The sequence below is a fragment of the Scardinius erythrophthalmus genome (genome assembly GCF_964197995.2).
Source record: "Scardinius erythrophthalmus genome assembly, chromosome: 25".
Lineage (NCBI taxonomy): Eukaryota > Metazoa > Chordata > Actinopteri > Cypriniformes > Leuciscidae > Scardinius > Scardinius erythrophthalmus.
In genome coordinates, this window is record NC_138245.1 from 7402220 (window position 1) to 7418282 (window position 16063).

General features: G+C 37.3%; 1 protein-coding gene across 1 annotated transcript; it reads left to right on the top strand.

Moving 5' to 3' along the window:
- The first annotated feature begins 1443 nt into the window (after window positions 1-1443).
- Window positions 1444-15553, top strand: ctdspl3 (CTD (carboxy-terminal domain, RNA polymerase II, polypeptide A) small phosphatase like 3). The gene is made up of 11 exons (XM_081357879.1): window positions 1444-1732; window positions 2304-2415; window positions 2508-2621; window positions 6367-6475; window positions 6577-6694; window positions 7305-7391; window positions 9308-9370; window positions 10520-10599; window positions 10751-10877; window positions 13157-13252; window positions 15037-15553. The coding sequence occupies exons 1-11, from the start codon at window positions 1622-1624 to the stop codon at window positions 15100-15102; spliced, it is 1083 nt and encodes a 360-aa protein (XP_081214005.1). The 5' UTR covers window positions 1444-1621; the 3' UTR covers window positions 15103-15553.
- Window positions 15554-16063: the final 510 nt, after the last annotated feature.

Here is a 16063-nt window from a genome sequence, read left to right on the forward strand (position 1 = left end):
TAAGTGCAGTTATTGTAGTTCTAGACTAACATGCATGTTAATATGTGAACATGCATTTGCTCATTTCACTTGCACAAAAACAGATTCAGTATTCCTCAAAATGAATATAAACAGTGAAATGCAAACTCTGAATATTACACAAACCTGCAATAATTAATTGTATTTAATCTCATTTTATTAACCAGTGTAAACCATACTACTAATAGTCAAAAATGACTTAAGATAAACATCACATTTGATTCTTTTTTTTCTTTTTTTATTGCTGAAGTAAGAGTGTTGATCTTTCTTCTCCTGGTTCTATTCTTCAGTAATCCAGAACAGCAGCACATCTGAAAGGTTTGTTTGAGCTGCGCCTCTACTGTACATGAGGGAATTTGTGAAAGGGCCTTTACATTTGCCAAAAATATAACTTTTTTTGTTATTAAAAAACAAACAAGCAAGCCCAGCCCATGTGAGAAAAGGTAACGTAACGCATTACTTTCCATCCTAAGTTATGAAATAAGTTACTTTTTTAGGAAGAAACACAATATTGTAAATGCATTACTTTTAACAGTAACTGACCCCAACACTGGTAACTACACTTAAATATGCACACATTTCCAAATGATATCAAAGGTAACTGACCCCAGAGAACATTCTTATTTTGTAAAAAAAAAAAAAAAAAAAAAAATCATAATTGTCAAAATTTTGTTCAACAAAACATATTAAATGTGTAAATGAGAGTTCTTCTCATTTTCATTCCTGTCAAAAATTAAATATGGCGGTACCCTTTATTTAAAGGGATATTTAATCCTCTCTTCCATTCAGTGTGAGACATAAGGCCACATTTAAAGGGATAGTTCACCTAAAAATAAAAATTCTGTCGTCATATACTCGCCCTCAAGTTGTTCCAAAACTGTATGAAGTTCATTCTTCTGCAGGTATAATAGCATATATTTTGAAGAATGTCGGTAACCAAACAGTTGATGGAGCCCATTGACTTCCATAGTATTTTTTCTTTTTTTTTTTCATACCATGGGAGTCAAAGTCAACTGTTTGGTTAACCATATTCTTCAAAATATCTTATTTTGTGTTCATGATGCATGCATGTAGTTTGGAACAACTTCATGGTGAGTAAGTAATGATAAAATTTTCATGTCTGGGTGAACTATCCCTTTAAGAAAATATGGCCAACAGTATACCAATGAAACGAATGAAAAACATTATTAGCCGTAAAATTCAGCAAGAAAAATGTCACATTAAGGTCTCTAATTTTTGAAACATTAGGTATTACATAGGTAAATGTCATTAAATAAAATGTTTTTAGTGTTTGGTGAAGTTGCCAGAAACCCGTGCAGCCAAAAATGACTTCTGCAATGAAACAGGTTTGCCTTGTCAGTCAGTGTGACTTCCGCATCACGTTGTGCCGTTGTTCTCTGTAGCTCCGCCTACCCCTTCGAGCTTGAGGTCTGATTGGCTAAAGCTCGATTGTGTTTTTTTCATCAGTTTAAACTGAGGTCAGTCAATCTGGAAACTGCGAGACAAAACAGGTTAATGCAACTCTTGAACCACAACAATATTCCTGCGAGTTTAAAGTGTTTTGGTCCGTTGACGACATCATTTAATCAGGGCTGCAGGAAAAATGAGACTTCGCTCGAGAAATATTTTAAATGAAACCCCTGCGACACCGTCTCGCCGCCGTCGAGCCGCTCCGGAGAGCCCGAGCCCTCAGACTCCGCTGGTCAAGAACCAGGTCAGTCCTGCTGTATTGAACACTAGATATGGAAAGATAACAAAACTTAAGTGTGATTGAGTATGTGATTGCGCATTATGAGTAATCTGCACTTGCCTGGTTAGCATGATGCTAACTGATTTAAAGCAAGAGATATTCGGACCGAAATTAAACAACGTTAATATAATAATGTTTCATCAAAACATTAAATACAGAACAAGCTATCGTTCATATGAATAATTATGATATGTGTGTGCTGCTTGTAAAAGTTTCTCAGTGCTGTCCCAGATGTGTTTATGGACAGGGCCTGTTCTCACCGTGTAGCCAATAAGATTTCAGTATTATTGAATTGGAATGGGAAGTTGTATCTCGGCCAATCAGGTTCTCTGTATATAATCGACGAAGGAGCACGTGGATCTTGTAGTTATTATTGTTTATTAAAACACAAAGTATATTGATTATTAATCATTTCTGTAATTTTGAAATCCAAAGGTAAACATTTTAAGTTTTTTTAATTGCATTTATTCATATGAAATGTGTACCATTTCTTAATGGGTTTATTAACTGGCTGTTTTTTTCATCCTTGCTTTAGGATGAAGTAAAACTTCTTCAAGACTGCCCGAATCTGGATCCTGATGACGTCCCGACAGCAGCCAAACGTCCACGGAGGAGGAGAAAAGCTTTATCAACTGTTGACAGTAAAGGTACACCATTTTGTTTGACAAATTAATGTTATTTAAGAGGCTATTAATGATGATATTGTATTAAGAAATCATGCTCTCCACTGTATTTTTAGAGTCAGATTTCAAGACTCCAGTCCGTCACCTCCGGGAAAGGCATTCCTTATTGAATCCTGCTGCTCGGAGCCTCTACTCTCCTTCAGTTCACTTCCTCACACCACCAAGAGACAGTGAGTGCATTTAAACTTTTACATTTATAACTTAATCGAGTCCGATACAATGTAACTATAAGACATATCTTCTGACAGCCATGCATTATAGGGATGCACCGATAAAAAAAAATTCTGAACCGATCCGATACCAAAAATTCTGAGTATCGGCCGATACCGATCCAATATCAGCACAGTGATTTAAAAAAAAAAAAGGAGAATTTCTATATCTCTGTGTGTTGAACTGATAATTATAAATACTGATAGTTATGAATACTGATAATCATAAAAACAACAAATGCAAAAATGATATGATCATAATCTATGACAAAACACTATTATAAACTAGATTAGTAGAAAATTCAGTGTCAAAAGTTACTCTAGAAAAATCATGAGTGCACATTAATAATTGTATTAATCTAAACATGGATTTCCTGGACCTGGATTTCATCTTCAGAATTTAAGCTTAATAAAGCCTGAACCTCGTCGTCGTTCCATCGGTCGTATTTTTTTTAACTCCGTTGTTGATTCGAATAGCAAACAACTCTTACTGCACGCAACGCAACAGATTTTTTAAAACGATGGTTGTAATAAAATGCTGCGTGGAGTCAACCAATCAAAATGCGGCATTAACTCAACCAATCAGCATGTTCAGCGCCCAACTCCCACCCCCAAAACGAAAGTTCCTGAACTTTGAAAAAGTACTACCTCGCAAGCAGGGACTTTCTGAAGGAGAAATTTTTCTTTGAGACTCTTAGGAACTTCTTTTAGACCCTGGTTCCTGCAGTCGAAACACACTGAGTACTACCCCAAAGGTCCTAGTTCCTGGGGAAAGTTCCTGCGGTGGAAACGCAGCTATGGAGTTGCGGCCCTTTGCATTGAAAAGTTCAAAGCAAAAAGGGGAAGCGATATTGATGTGTAATATATATTATATCAATGCAATTGTTTATTGAGCCTTTTCTTTTAACAGTTTTAAATTTCAGTTGCTGTGTGCGTGAAGAACAATTCATAGTGCTCTCTACTCCAGTGTTGTGATCTAAAAGACGACCGGGAGAAAGTTACATGAACCGCAATAAACTCCAGCTCGATAAAGTCATTTTTATGCGAATATACCTTTATCCACAGATCAAGTATAATGAACATTGAATTATCTTGTGAGAGAGTTTCATCATGTTGCCTGTCGTAACCAAACGAGACACCCTGTTTGAATGCTGAATGGAGAATGACTGACAGCCGCAGCAGAGGGAAGCACTTTTACGTTAACTTGAATTAAACGACTTCAATATTCATCTCTATGCCACATTAAACTATGGAATGGCTTTAGAACATTATAATATAGTGCACGAAAAGTTGGTGGTGCTTTATGTTTTTGTGCCTTTTGTGAGGCAGTGTTAATTTCGTTCATTATTTTCGTCAACTACATTTTCTCACAGACGAAAACGAGACGATAACTAAATAAAAACTAGTTTTGAATGACAAAAACTATGACGAAAATCTATTGACATTTTCGTCAACGAATAAAAACTAGACGAAAATGTTAGATAGTGACGATTTGGGAAGCGATCCAGTCTGATGTCCTGCATTTGTGGTAGATGCGCACAATTGTACTGTGACGATCTACCCAGCGGCACACGAGTTGGCATGCGCTGCATGTCTCATAAAACGTTAAAACATGTAAACGTCTGGGAGAATGAGTAGAGCAGACATGTAGATCTGAATTAGAGTGACGACGCAAAAAAGAGCTATATTCGGTACGGTTATCTGTGCGCACACACCCGACACGAAGCGTGCAGCCACTCACATAGACATAGTAGATACAATGCGCGAGTACGGAATTGAGCTCTCTTTCGTGTCTGAATGGACAAATACAAACAACATTATGTCTAAATGTCAGTTTTGGAGAGTATTCACGTAAATTATGTCGGTTACATATGTCTTAAACAGCTGTGAGTGTATCGCATGTGCGTCAGTGCAATTGGATCCGCATGTCATTGGACATGATCCGATGTCTTAAAGTGACAGTGAGTAATAAACCTGATGTGTCCTGTGTCCTTAATATTGATCAAGCAACAAAAGAAAAAGAGAAAAGCATTCATTGCTCATTAATAGCTTTAATAAGGATTAATTATATTTAATTCATACAAATAAATATGTCTTCTTGAAAGAATAGAGAATGATGTATGCAAGTAGTTATAAAGCAAGTAGTTATAAAGAATGCGTATATCATTAATTGAAAAGAAGACTGTGTTCTACTTTAGGAAAAGTGGTTTTATTTAATTTTAAGATATTTTTTAAGTTACAGTAGTTAAATCTGTATCTGTATTGCATGTTCAAACTTTAAAATCATTCATATTAGCAGGTTAATATATGTTTTCTCCGGGAGTATATGGGTTTGGGAATTTTAGAGAAATTCTAAATTAATGCATTTCAATTTAAACCCATTATATTTTAGTCGACTAAATCTACTGTAGATTTAGTCGACTAAAACCTTATTGTATTTCGTCGACTAAAACTAGACTAAAACTAAAAAAATTCAGATGACTAAAATATGACTAAAACTAAATGGCATTTTAGTCCTATGACTAAAACTAAATCAAAATTTGCTGTCAAAATTCACACTGTTGTGAGGCTTAACAATAACAGAATAGTAAACGCACAATATCGGATTTGGAATGGTCCCGTCTGACCAATACCTGATCCGATTCTCAGTATTGTCGGATCGGGTATTGGTCAGACGGGACCATTCCAAATCCGATATTGTGCGTTTACTATTCTGTTTTATTGTCCGACAATTGTTATTGCCCGATCCGACAATACTGAGAATCGGATCAGCGCATCCCTAATGCTTTATAATTTTAATGGTTGGTATTGAGGCTGGGCGGTATGACAATATATATCGTTACAATGGTTAAATATGTCTAGCGTTAGAGATTTTAAAATATTGTGTATATCGCGGTATAGCGCTATTATGACACTTCAGAGTGATGAAATGCATTATGAGAATATGTTCAAAAGAGTTAGAAGCACAATATATCCTGAAAAGGAACTCTGGACGTGCTCTGTTAAAAAGTGCTATTAAGCACAATAAGCAGAAAGAAAGAACTCAATGCGGTGCACACGCTGACTGACACATAGCGCAAGCGTGTGCACAGAAAGCTGCGTCTCTCAGCATGCGATTGTGAATTCAGTTTCAATTTGATGTATTATTGTGCTTGAAAAGTCGAATACACAATTGTGCCAAAATTCCCGTTGTGTGGAGTATTCATGTAAAAACTGCCGGTTATGTCTAAAGTGAAACTAACATTTGGGTGTATCAGAATAATGGATCTGTGTATTTGGCCTTAAAGTGACAGCCATCTAATAAACCCACCTGCTGCTCTGTGTCATTAATGTGAATCAAACAAAAGAGAAAACTCTTGGCTGAATAACTTTTGTTTTTGCTTAATAAGAATTATTTATATTTAATTAATACTGGGAAGATATGCGATTTTTCTTTCCATTTGATTATTACATTTCTGTACCAATTCCTAATAGTGACGTCAGACTACATTGCAAACAAGACTTTAATAAACGTAAGCTCAAAGAATAATTTTTTCATATGGTTTTTAAATGTTAGTTTCTGCTCTTCCCTACAGTACAAACCTCTTTGGATCTGTCTGACCTTTATTATGAAACATTTTGTCTGTACTCTGTATTTTTAAACTAAGCGAGTAATGACTTTCCAGATACCTTGATTTTGTGTAACAGTAGTTTTTTATTTTAATAGGTGAGCATCCAAACACAAGTCCCATCTTCAGTCCTGAACACTGTGTGTTTGGCTACAGCGCTGCCAGCCCTCTTTCAGAGGATGAGGAGAATGAGGAAGTGTTTAGCCCGTGAGTCTCTTCTACAAACAAGTTTTTGGCTGTACAATTCAGACTGATTGAAGTGATTCATCTGTGGTTTAATCTGAGTGTTGTCACTGCTTTTGTATCAGCTTCACATTTATTAAGAACATTCCGAACCGTTCACAACAGTCCAGGCCTGTCTCAGCAGTGCGGGACATTCCACCAAAGACGAGGAGCACCCCTGCTGCTACCCTGGTGCTCGATTTGGTAAGTTATCTTCCCTCTAGCCAGCTCAAAATCATTACTTTGGTCAACTCAACATTTTAGTTAAAATGTCACTGAACTGATTGAATTAGCATGCAGTTCATTGACTGAATAATTCCAAACTGTTGGAAGTTAATGGCAGGGCCATTAATAAATTCAGATGGACCATTAGCACTCCCTTGTTGAGAGAGGCTTCAACAACTAGGCCCTGTTTACACCTGGTATTAAGATGTGTTTTGGTCGATCGGATCACAAGTAGACGAGAGAGACACATGCCTGTTTGCACCTGGTATTTTAATCCGTCTCTCTCGTCCACTTTCAACCACTTCTTTCCTGATTTGTTCGAGGGGAGGGTCTATGAGCGACTACACTATGAAAGCAGTCTGGTCAAATGCGTTTTCGACTACCTCTGGAAGTGGACGAAAGTGGTCAAGCTCATAACATTTATACCCCGTTTACAGCTGTATTTAGCGTCTTCCACTTGTGATCCGATCAACCAAAACACATCGGAATGCCAGGTGTAAACAGAGCCATAGGTAAATGAGCACTGATTTGATTGAGGTTTAGAAGTGACTGGTTTGATTCTTTGGATTTTATTTTTGTACGATTCTAGGATGAAACGCTCGTGTTCAGTTCACTCAATGTGATTGCTGATGCAGAATACACCTTCAGTACCCGCTTTCAAGATCACAAGTACAAGGTTGGTGAAATTTTAACTAACCATATGACATGTACAATCACAACCGAGTGATTAGAACGTTCGATGTGTCACATGATGAACTTCTAAATTAAAATTTGCTTTCATGCTTTGGCTGGCTCTGACCATGTCCATCTCTCGATCAGGCCAAGCCAAAGCGTGAACGCAAATAGTAGTGTTTCAATAGTGGTGTTTATATTAGCCTATATATTCATTATATTTTACTTAAAGGGGTCATATAATGCCATTTTTGTACAAGCTAATATGATTCTTTAGGGTCTAAATTAAAAGTTTGTAATATACTTTAATTAAAAATTCTCATTAGTATTGTAAGAAAACACTCATTTTACCTGGTCAAAAACAGCTCTGTTTTCAGCACGCCGTTTCAGTGCATGTGTCTTTAAATGATAACGAGCTTTGCTCACCCCGCCCCTCTGTTCTGTGCATACACCATTTCTAACACAATAACCACGTGTTGTTCATTATAAACGTGGGATTATGAAATATATTGAGAATGTCGTACATAGAAAACATGCTGTAATGTACCCTGAGTGTAAACCTTAGACGCATTCATCGTGAAGCCTGCAGCAAGGCTGGCAAATTTCGCAAAGATTAATATAAATACTAATATAAAGGTTAATAAAACATTACACTCACATCTTCTGGAGGTTCAGCAGGAGCACGTTGGTACCGATCCGTTTTTTCTCGTTTGTAAAGCTGTCTGGTGTGAAATGATTCGCGCAAACATGAAAGCATGGACGATCGTGGGGAATCCCCGTGAGGGAATCCCAGCGTCAATCCTTTGGGCATATGCTTCAAAAACAAAACTCAGCCACTGCATCTTCAACGGCTCGGATTTAGGAACATCCAAATGACTGCTGTGTTCCTTATTACATCTAAGAACAGAACACCACAATCGCTTAGACGCCATTCTACTCCAGCATAACAACAATGGCGGACTACTATGACGGCTGTCACAGCTCGCTCAGGGCGGGTCTTGTGTTGAAACACGGCTGTCAATCTCAATAGCGGGAGGGGCGTACGATCTTATGACGTCACAATATCGAACGGCTTGATTTCAGAGAGGGTCAAACATATAAGGAGATTAAAACAAAACCACTGGATGGATTTTATCATGATAGGATGGTTGTGTACAGGCACTGCCAACAGACATTTCAGTGCAATCAACTTGTAAAAGTGCATGTACCATTATATGACCCCTTTAACCTGTTAGTGATGTCTTGATTATTTAATGTATGTTTAAAATATCTGTCATGAAAATGACAGCCATATTTCAACAACGAATTGTAGTAAAAACATATAATTCAATTTAGAAGTTACCATTGTTTAATAAAAAAAAAGCAATTTTATGTTTAGTTTCCTCCCCCCTCTGCTAACTGTGACGTCAAAACCGAGGTACGTACCGAACCTTCAGTTTTGTGTACCGTTACACCCCTAATGCCGAGTTCACGCTGCATGATTTTAGCCCCGGTTTTCACTCGCCGACAGGTTTTGCGAGATCGCTGACAAATGGCCGAAATCATAGGCAAATGTGAATTATTAAAGACGCGATCTGAGAGAATCACAGATGAGTCGCCAACGCCCTTGAGATATTTGGCATGCTAAATATCTCCGCTTCGCGTCGGGGACCTGGTCGGCCTGTCGGGGTTGTATTCGCTGTAGCAGCCGCCTCGCTCTACACTATCCCTTACATGATCGTTGCGACGGAAGTGAATCAATCAAACTAACTTTAGCTGGACAATAACTTTATTCTAGAGCTGCTATGAAGCCAAAACACTTTACTTTAATTTCCTATTATCAATGTAAAGCTGCTTTGGAACAATCTACATTGTTAAAAGCGCTATATAAATTCTGCTGTTCTTGAAGTGTGATGTGATTAACTAAACATACTTTCACAGGTCTACGTGATCCTCCGACCATATGTGAAAGAGTTTCTACAAGCCATGACCAAACATTTTGAGGTAAACATTGTGAAGACTGACAGAGTGTCTGGGATGATTTTTTGAAACACTGACGGACTGTTCACACCAAGATTTATGTCCAGTGCTAGAATTTGGTTCAATTAAACAATTTAATTTGAATTAACAGCTGTTAATGCTTCTATTCAGACATTTGCATGTTGTTACTGTGACAGATTTTTGTACAGAGATGTTCTAATCTCTTTGTGAATAAAGCTGGCCAACCAATGATATGCATTTTGGTCACAAGCCCAAAGCTGCTTTTGTTGCATAAGAAAAAAGAAAACATATAATTCTTTGATAAACACTATGCTGAATACAAAATAATGGTTGCCTGCCAGAAATGCAGTTACATAGCGTCAGGGTTCCTACACATTTTCCATTTCAAAATTCCATACTTTTCTAGACTCTCTAGATTTTTTCAGACCATAGTTAGTATAATGGTTCATACAGCATTATTTTTAGCATTATAATTGGTTTATAGCACAGTCATCACCATTCTTTTCTGTTTTTTTTTTTGTTTTTTTATAATTTTTATTGGTTTTCTCGAAGTGATAACATGCACTTGCATGATGAGAAGACACTTAAAATGCTTTATAACCTGCATATATTCACCTCTATCACATCGGTCTAATACTGTAATCGTGGTATCAGCGAAGTACAGTCTGAGTTAGATGATTGTTTGCTTTATGGTAAATACAAATAGTTTTGCATAAATGTCCACCTTGAATTCACTCAATCGTGTTCGGCAATCATTAAACGATCACTAAACTTTTGCCATAAAAACACTTTTCTTGTATTACAAATATATTTTTTGAAATTCTTAATTAAGTATTTCAGAAAACTGAGTAGGGACAATAGTATGATATATTTAATTTCATGCTTGTCCTGACCTGAAAATTACTCGAATCAAATTGCATACTTTTCCAAACTTCATTGGAACCTTGTTGGGTGCTTTTCCATAAGCGCCACCTACTGTCAGAAAGTGATTTTCATTCAGTCCATGTGCTGGTTTTTTTACACATTAGTCTACTCTGAACAGATAAATCAGATTGAATTTGTGTGCCAAACATTTGTGTTGTTGTGGCTGGCTTTAATTGTCACCAGTGAGAAAATCTATTAATAAATCTGTCCTGTCTTTTTCTGTTCCAGATGTTTGTTTACACCTCTGCAAAAAAGGAATATGCAGAGAAGATCGTAGATATATTGGACCCTAATAAAAAGCTCTTTAGGTGAGACATTTTACACTTCGAAGCCCATATGCCCAGAGTCGTCCTGGAGATGGTTCCCAGGCAGTATCTAGAAACCTGTCTCATAACTCATAACAAGCTTTACCTTGAAGGAAGCATGAGAATGTAATTCTGTGTTTTTCTTATTTTTAAGACATCGTTTGTATCAGGATGATTGTGCCTGTGTGCTTGGACACTACATTAAAGACTTGACTGTTCTGGAGAGAGACTTGTCAAAGACTGTCATCCTGGACAACGCCCCCCACACCTTCCCATACCACGTATGTTTGCCTTCACCACCTAGTGTGCAGGAATCTTTTCTCTGTGAAAGTGTTTAAACATCAGGTCTAACTAGAGCTGCACGATTAATTGTTAAAAGAATGCGATCTCGATTCAAACTCCCACCAGATCTTATTCCTAAATGACTAAATTATTCTGCTATATGTTTTAACCTTTGACAAAATCATACCGGAACATTCAAATCTGTGTTCACACTGCCACTGACCCAGAGAGAGCAGTTGTCATGTTTAGGTATGAAACAGCTTCACAAACAGTCTTTTCAACCACACAGTATTCACTATTTCTGTCTTAAAATAATTCAAATTATCACAGAAGTACTGGGATAAAAGTTTATAGTTTGGATATAAACAGTGATGTCCAAGACCTGGGACACACTCGACAATTTTCAAATCTTAACTGATTTTAAAACTGTTGGAGACCACAGACATAAGGGCAGTTTCAACCGATTTATAGGGGTTCAAGCATATAGCACTGAAACCCTATTGTAATTGTTACAATTTCCTAGGCAAAATTTTTGAAAACGTACTTTTGCAAACTAGTCCTTAAAGGTTTTTGGCCCGATCGGAACCAAACCAGTGCAGCAAGATTCTCTGACTGAGAACAGTCTGATTGTCAAAATCATTATAAAAATAAGTTACAATTTCGATTCATGGTCTCTAATGGCCTCCAAAACATTAAAAGTGGGAGGAGCCACTTTTACTAAAATGTCTATAACTCGTAAACGGAACGAGATATTTTCACCAAACTCGGCACACATATATAAGAGCACATTCTGTGGTCGTGTGAAAAAGCATGCGGCGTCTTGCCACTTGGTGGCACTATAACATGAAAAAAACAAACTTAAAAGCATCTATAACTACGCAACCTTAAGTCTGATTGACTTGAAAATTGGCATGCAGTGTCTTCGCCCAAGGTGCCAAGACTGCCTTTGAGAACATTTGCGTATCTTGAAAAACGTGTCCGGCAACAGCCAATGAATTTTGAGAAGTTGTCAGACAAGGCTAATGGAGGCCGATCGAAACGAAACTCGCTGGGTCTGTTTGACTCTTTACTTATGGCCCTAGAGGCCTGTGAGAAATTTGAAAGAAATTGGCTACCGTGGCCACTTTCCATATGCATAAAGGATTGTATATAACACGATTTTTCTCACACACCCATGACCTTCATACCACATTGTAGAACTCCTCATTCTGAGCAACTTTGCCTCTAGGACCGCCACTGTCATTCAGTGATTGACAGTGATTGACTTCAACCAACTTTCACAAACCAGTCCTAGGTTTTTGGCCCAACCTCGATAAAACCACTACGGCATAATTCTCGGGACTCTCTGAGTCAGAAATTAGCAGAAAACATTTTGGCCTTTGGATAACTATAGCTGGGTCCTTTAGAAAACAGACATGGCCAAGTCTACTGAAAAGCCTATCATTCCTAAAAGAAAACTCAGAAAAAAAAGAATATGGGTGATGATTTTTCTCAATACTCCACTTTCATAGCATGTTTGTGGCTGCCAAGTTTCAGCTATAGAAGCACGCAACATCCGGTTGGTGAAGCTTGCTCGCTCTCATTGGCTATCGCGGGTATCACATCAAAGGCAGCTTGACCAAGAGTTCGGGATCGCATGGGCTCTGACGAGATCGGGAGCAGTAAAATAATCCTAATGACACCACACAATTGAGAATTTTTGGACAAAAAGTCGGTAGCAGAAGCCTTGAAGCGGGCCACACTCCCCAGATCGTTGGGGGTTGCAAATCGGGCTTAAAATCTTTAAGTGTGTGACCAGCCTAAGGTAGCAATCAAAATAGAGCAGATCCCCTTTTGAAAATAACTTTGAGCTTCAAATGATGATTATATCATTACATTGTTACTCCAATAGGCAGTGACAAGCGACTGTTAAAAAATGTATTTGTCATTGAATCACTTATTCAAGAGATTAATTCAAAAAATGCTGATTCATCCAGTAATGAAACAAGTGAATTCTTTATGAGAGTGAGTCATTGAATCATTCATTATAACCATTTTTTTAAAAGTAATTCATTCTAATTAATTAAACCATTTATAAATAGCCAGCAGCAGTTAATATTTTGTCAGAATCTCTAGTAAATTATTTTATTTAGTTGTCTATTAAGAAACGGGGGAGAATCGTGATCTTTATTGAGAAAAAAAAAAGAAGGTGATTCTCAATTTATCCAGAATAGTGCAGCTCTAGGTCTAACCAGTATATCAGTGGCATGTTCTTATTGGATGTGTTTGTTTTTTCTAGCTGATGAATATGATTCCCATAAAGAGCTGGATTGGAGATCAAGAGGACCGTGAGCTACAAAAGCTCATTCCATACATGGAGAAACTAGTGTATGCGGTGAGTGTTCCTTGATCTTTTGAATTAAGAGTAGATGGCATAAAACATACTGCAATTTTCAGAACTCCAAATTTCCTACCCAGTTCAAAAAGGCCACTTATTGAATCTTAAGTTCTCTGAATTTCATGGTATGATCACCTACATTTACACAGCAGCAACATCTATTTGGTGTCCAGTAGGGGTGCAACGGTGCATGATTCGGTGCATGATTCGGTATGTGCTGTGTTCAGGGGAAAAAGGACTACTGTCAAATATAGAAAAAATAAAGAAAATAAGAACAAATATTCTAACTTCAAGCAACAGCGCAAATAAATACAATAGAGCAAAGATACAAATAAAATAAACAGTGCTTTTCAAGTTCAGAAATTGTAAAATAACATTGCATATTTGACTGTATAAATTAAAGATTAATCCTTAATAAAGTTACAAAAGTTATTCAATCTAGAGTTGTGAGTGTTTTCCTAGTCTTTTGTTTGATTAACATTAAAAAACACTGTCAGCAGGAATGTTAGCTTGCTGTCACTTTAAGATAATGCACGGATCCAGTACACACTGATACTGATTATCCGTGGAATGAATGAATGAATGAGGCATTTATATTTGATGAAGCGCAAGACTTGAAAAAGGACACAATATTTTCGTGCTGACTGAGATGCAGGTTTGCGCACTCGCAATGAACAATCTTTACAAAGAGTGACTCCTTTTTTTGTCCTTTCTTTTTTTGATCATCGCTGCTGTGATGTACTGGGAACCCAGAATGTGTATCCATCGATCCATCGTGTGTCTGTTTTACACGTTATTTTCAATTAACCATATAATAGATGCGTCGTCAGTTTTAAGATGAACTGTGGTGCGTGCCGAACCGTGGGTGGAGAACAGTATGGTTTGATTTATATTTTTTTACAGAGAACCGTTACACACCCCTAGTATCCAGTACGACTGTGTATCACCAAGAATCTGGCGATAGGATACGTATCACAATCAAGGGGTTATGATGCGATATGTTGCGATACTTTAAGAAATGCAATATATTATTATATAAATTAAATAAATAATTAATCTTAATATATAAATATGAAATTATACAATATTTTGGGGTTTTTATAGGAAGTTTTTAGGAAAAATTGTCAGAAAGAACACCACCCTATGCATAAAACCTGAGCAAAAGCTATATTATATTTAATTAAAACAGTGGGATCTACATATTGTCCTCTTGTGAGCTGGGTTTGCTAATGCTAAAGCTAGCGATGCACCCTTGCGATTCTCCACGTCACAGTATATGTTCTGATATAACACTGCCACCTAGCGGCCGAGTTTAAACAGAACATCGATAGTGTTTTTGAGAATTGATACAGTAGCGCCAAACATAATATTGCGATGTTCACATGTATAAAAAAAAATGTATACCCCTAATATCCAGAAACTTGGCCCATCCAGTCATGGTAAAATAATGCAGAGGAAGCAGACTACATACTATTGTTCCTGAACTCTAACTAACAGTAGAGTGAAATATGGGAAAGTCACACCTTGTGCTGTTTCTGGCTGTGAAGCAACTGCTGGTCTGCATCCTTACAAACTTGTGGTGGATCCAAACGGGTACAACTCAGCATGGATTTTGTGAATCTTTACAGTTAGGCTGTTATTGAAGGATGGGGCAGGTTTTGGAACAAAATATAAAAGAAATGAATTTATATTATATTTTGTTCTAAACGCTTGCTTTATTTGAATTTAAAGAAAAATGTAGTAATGATTGAAGTAATGAACTTTTTTTATTGTGTTTTCAGGATGACTTCAGAAATGTCTTAAAGAAGAGAACTGACCACTTCCACAGGCTGCTTTCTGAAGACTAAACCTGCATCAAGTGTAATTACATGTACAGCCATCCTAATAAATGCAGTGAAATGACCAGGCTACAAAGTAACAAAGGCTAAATTTGTAGTATGACTCTGGTATAATGAAATTGTTTATTTGATAGAGAATAGTCTTACAGTTTCACTTGTAATCGCCCTGGTGATCAGCTGGTGTTCTGACCCATTTTGAAAATTAGGACTAGAATTTTGCCTTTAATTTATTGATGAATCTTGATATTTGTACAGGTTTGTGCCATTGGAAGAGTCTTTTCACACTTGTGTTGTACTCAGAAGTGTTTTTTTTTAAAGGACACCAATTATCAATAACCATTAAAAAGAAAAAGAAAAACATTAGTTTTTCCTGAAAGACTTTTGGTCTGTAAATTGATCAGTTTTGTGCTGGAAAAGATGGCTGAAAAAAAAAAAAAAAAACGTTAGTTTGTAATCTGGTATGGTTTGTTTGTCTATTTTGCTTCAGGTTGCAATTAGAGCTTTATTTGGAGGGAACTAGCAAGTTTTTCAGAATGATCTCTGATGATCTGTTTCCACCATCTCCAGTGGTACAGCTTCAGGCTTGCCCCCACCATTCTCATCCTCCCATATCCTGCAACTGGGGCCCAAAACCATTATAACTCTCAATGCCAGTATAAATAGTGACCCACCGTACAGTGCCATCAGCCTCCACATCTCTGCCTCTGGTAATAGCTGTTATTCTACCATCATGAGAACTTGGGTTTGCTGCTGGTGACTTTACCTGGCTACTTGAGGTTCAAGTAGGGATGGCATGTCAGGCAATCGGACCGAAACGGGTACGACACATTTGATGGCATGGAACTGTTGGGGAACACAGTTTGACCCCAAAAAGAGAGACCAATATGTGCAATGAAGACCAGGGAAATTTGAAGTTGACGAGTTCTCCACGCTTCCAAAGGCGTAGAAACTGATCCAGCCTTATAGGATA

Coding starts and splice junctions, on each gene's coding strand:
- ctdspl3 (XM_081357879.1), top strand. CDS start 1,622: ATGAGACTTCGCTCGAGAAATATTTTAAATGAAACCCCTGCGACACCG. Junction 6,476..6,576: donor AATGAGGAAGTGTTTAGCCC/GTGAGTCTCTTC, acceptor CTTTTGTATCAG/CTTCACATTTATTAAGAACA. Junction 6,695..7,304: donor CTACCCTGGTGCTCGATTTG/GTAAGTTATCTT, acceptor GTACGATTCTAG/GATGAAACGCTCGTGTTCAG.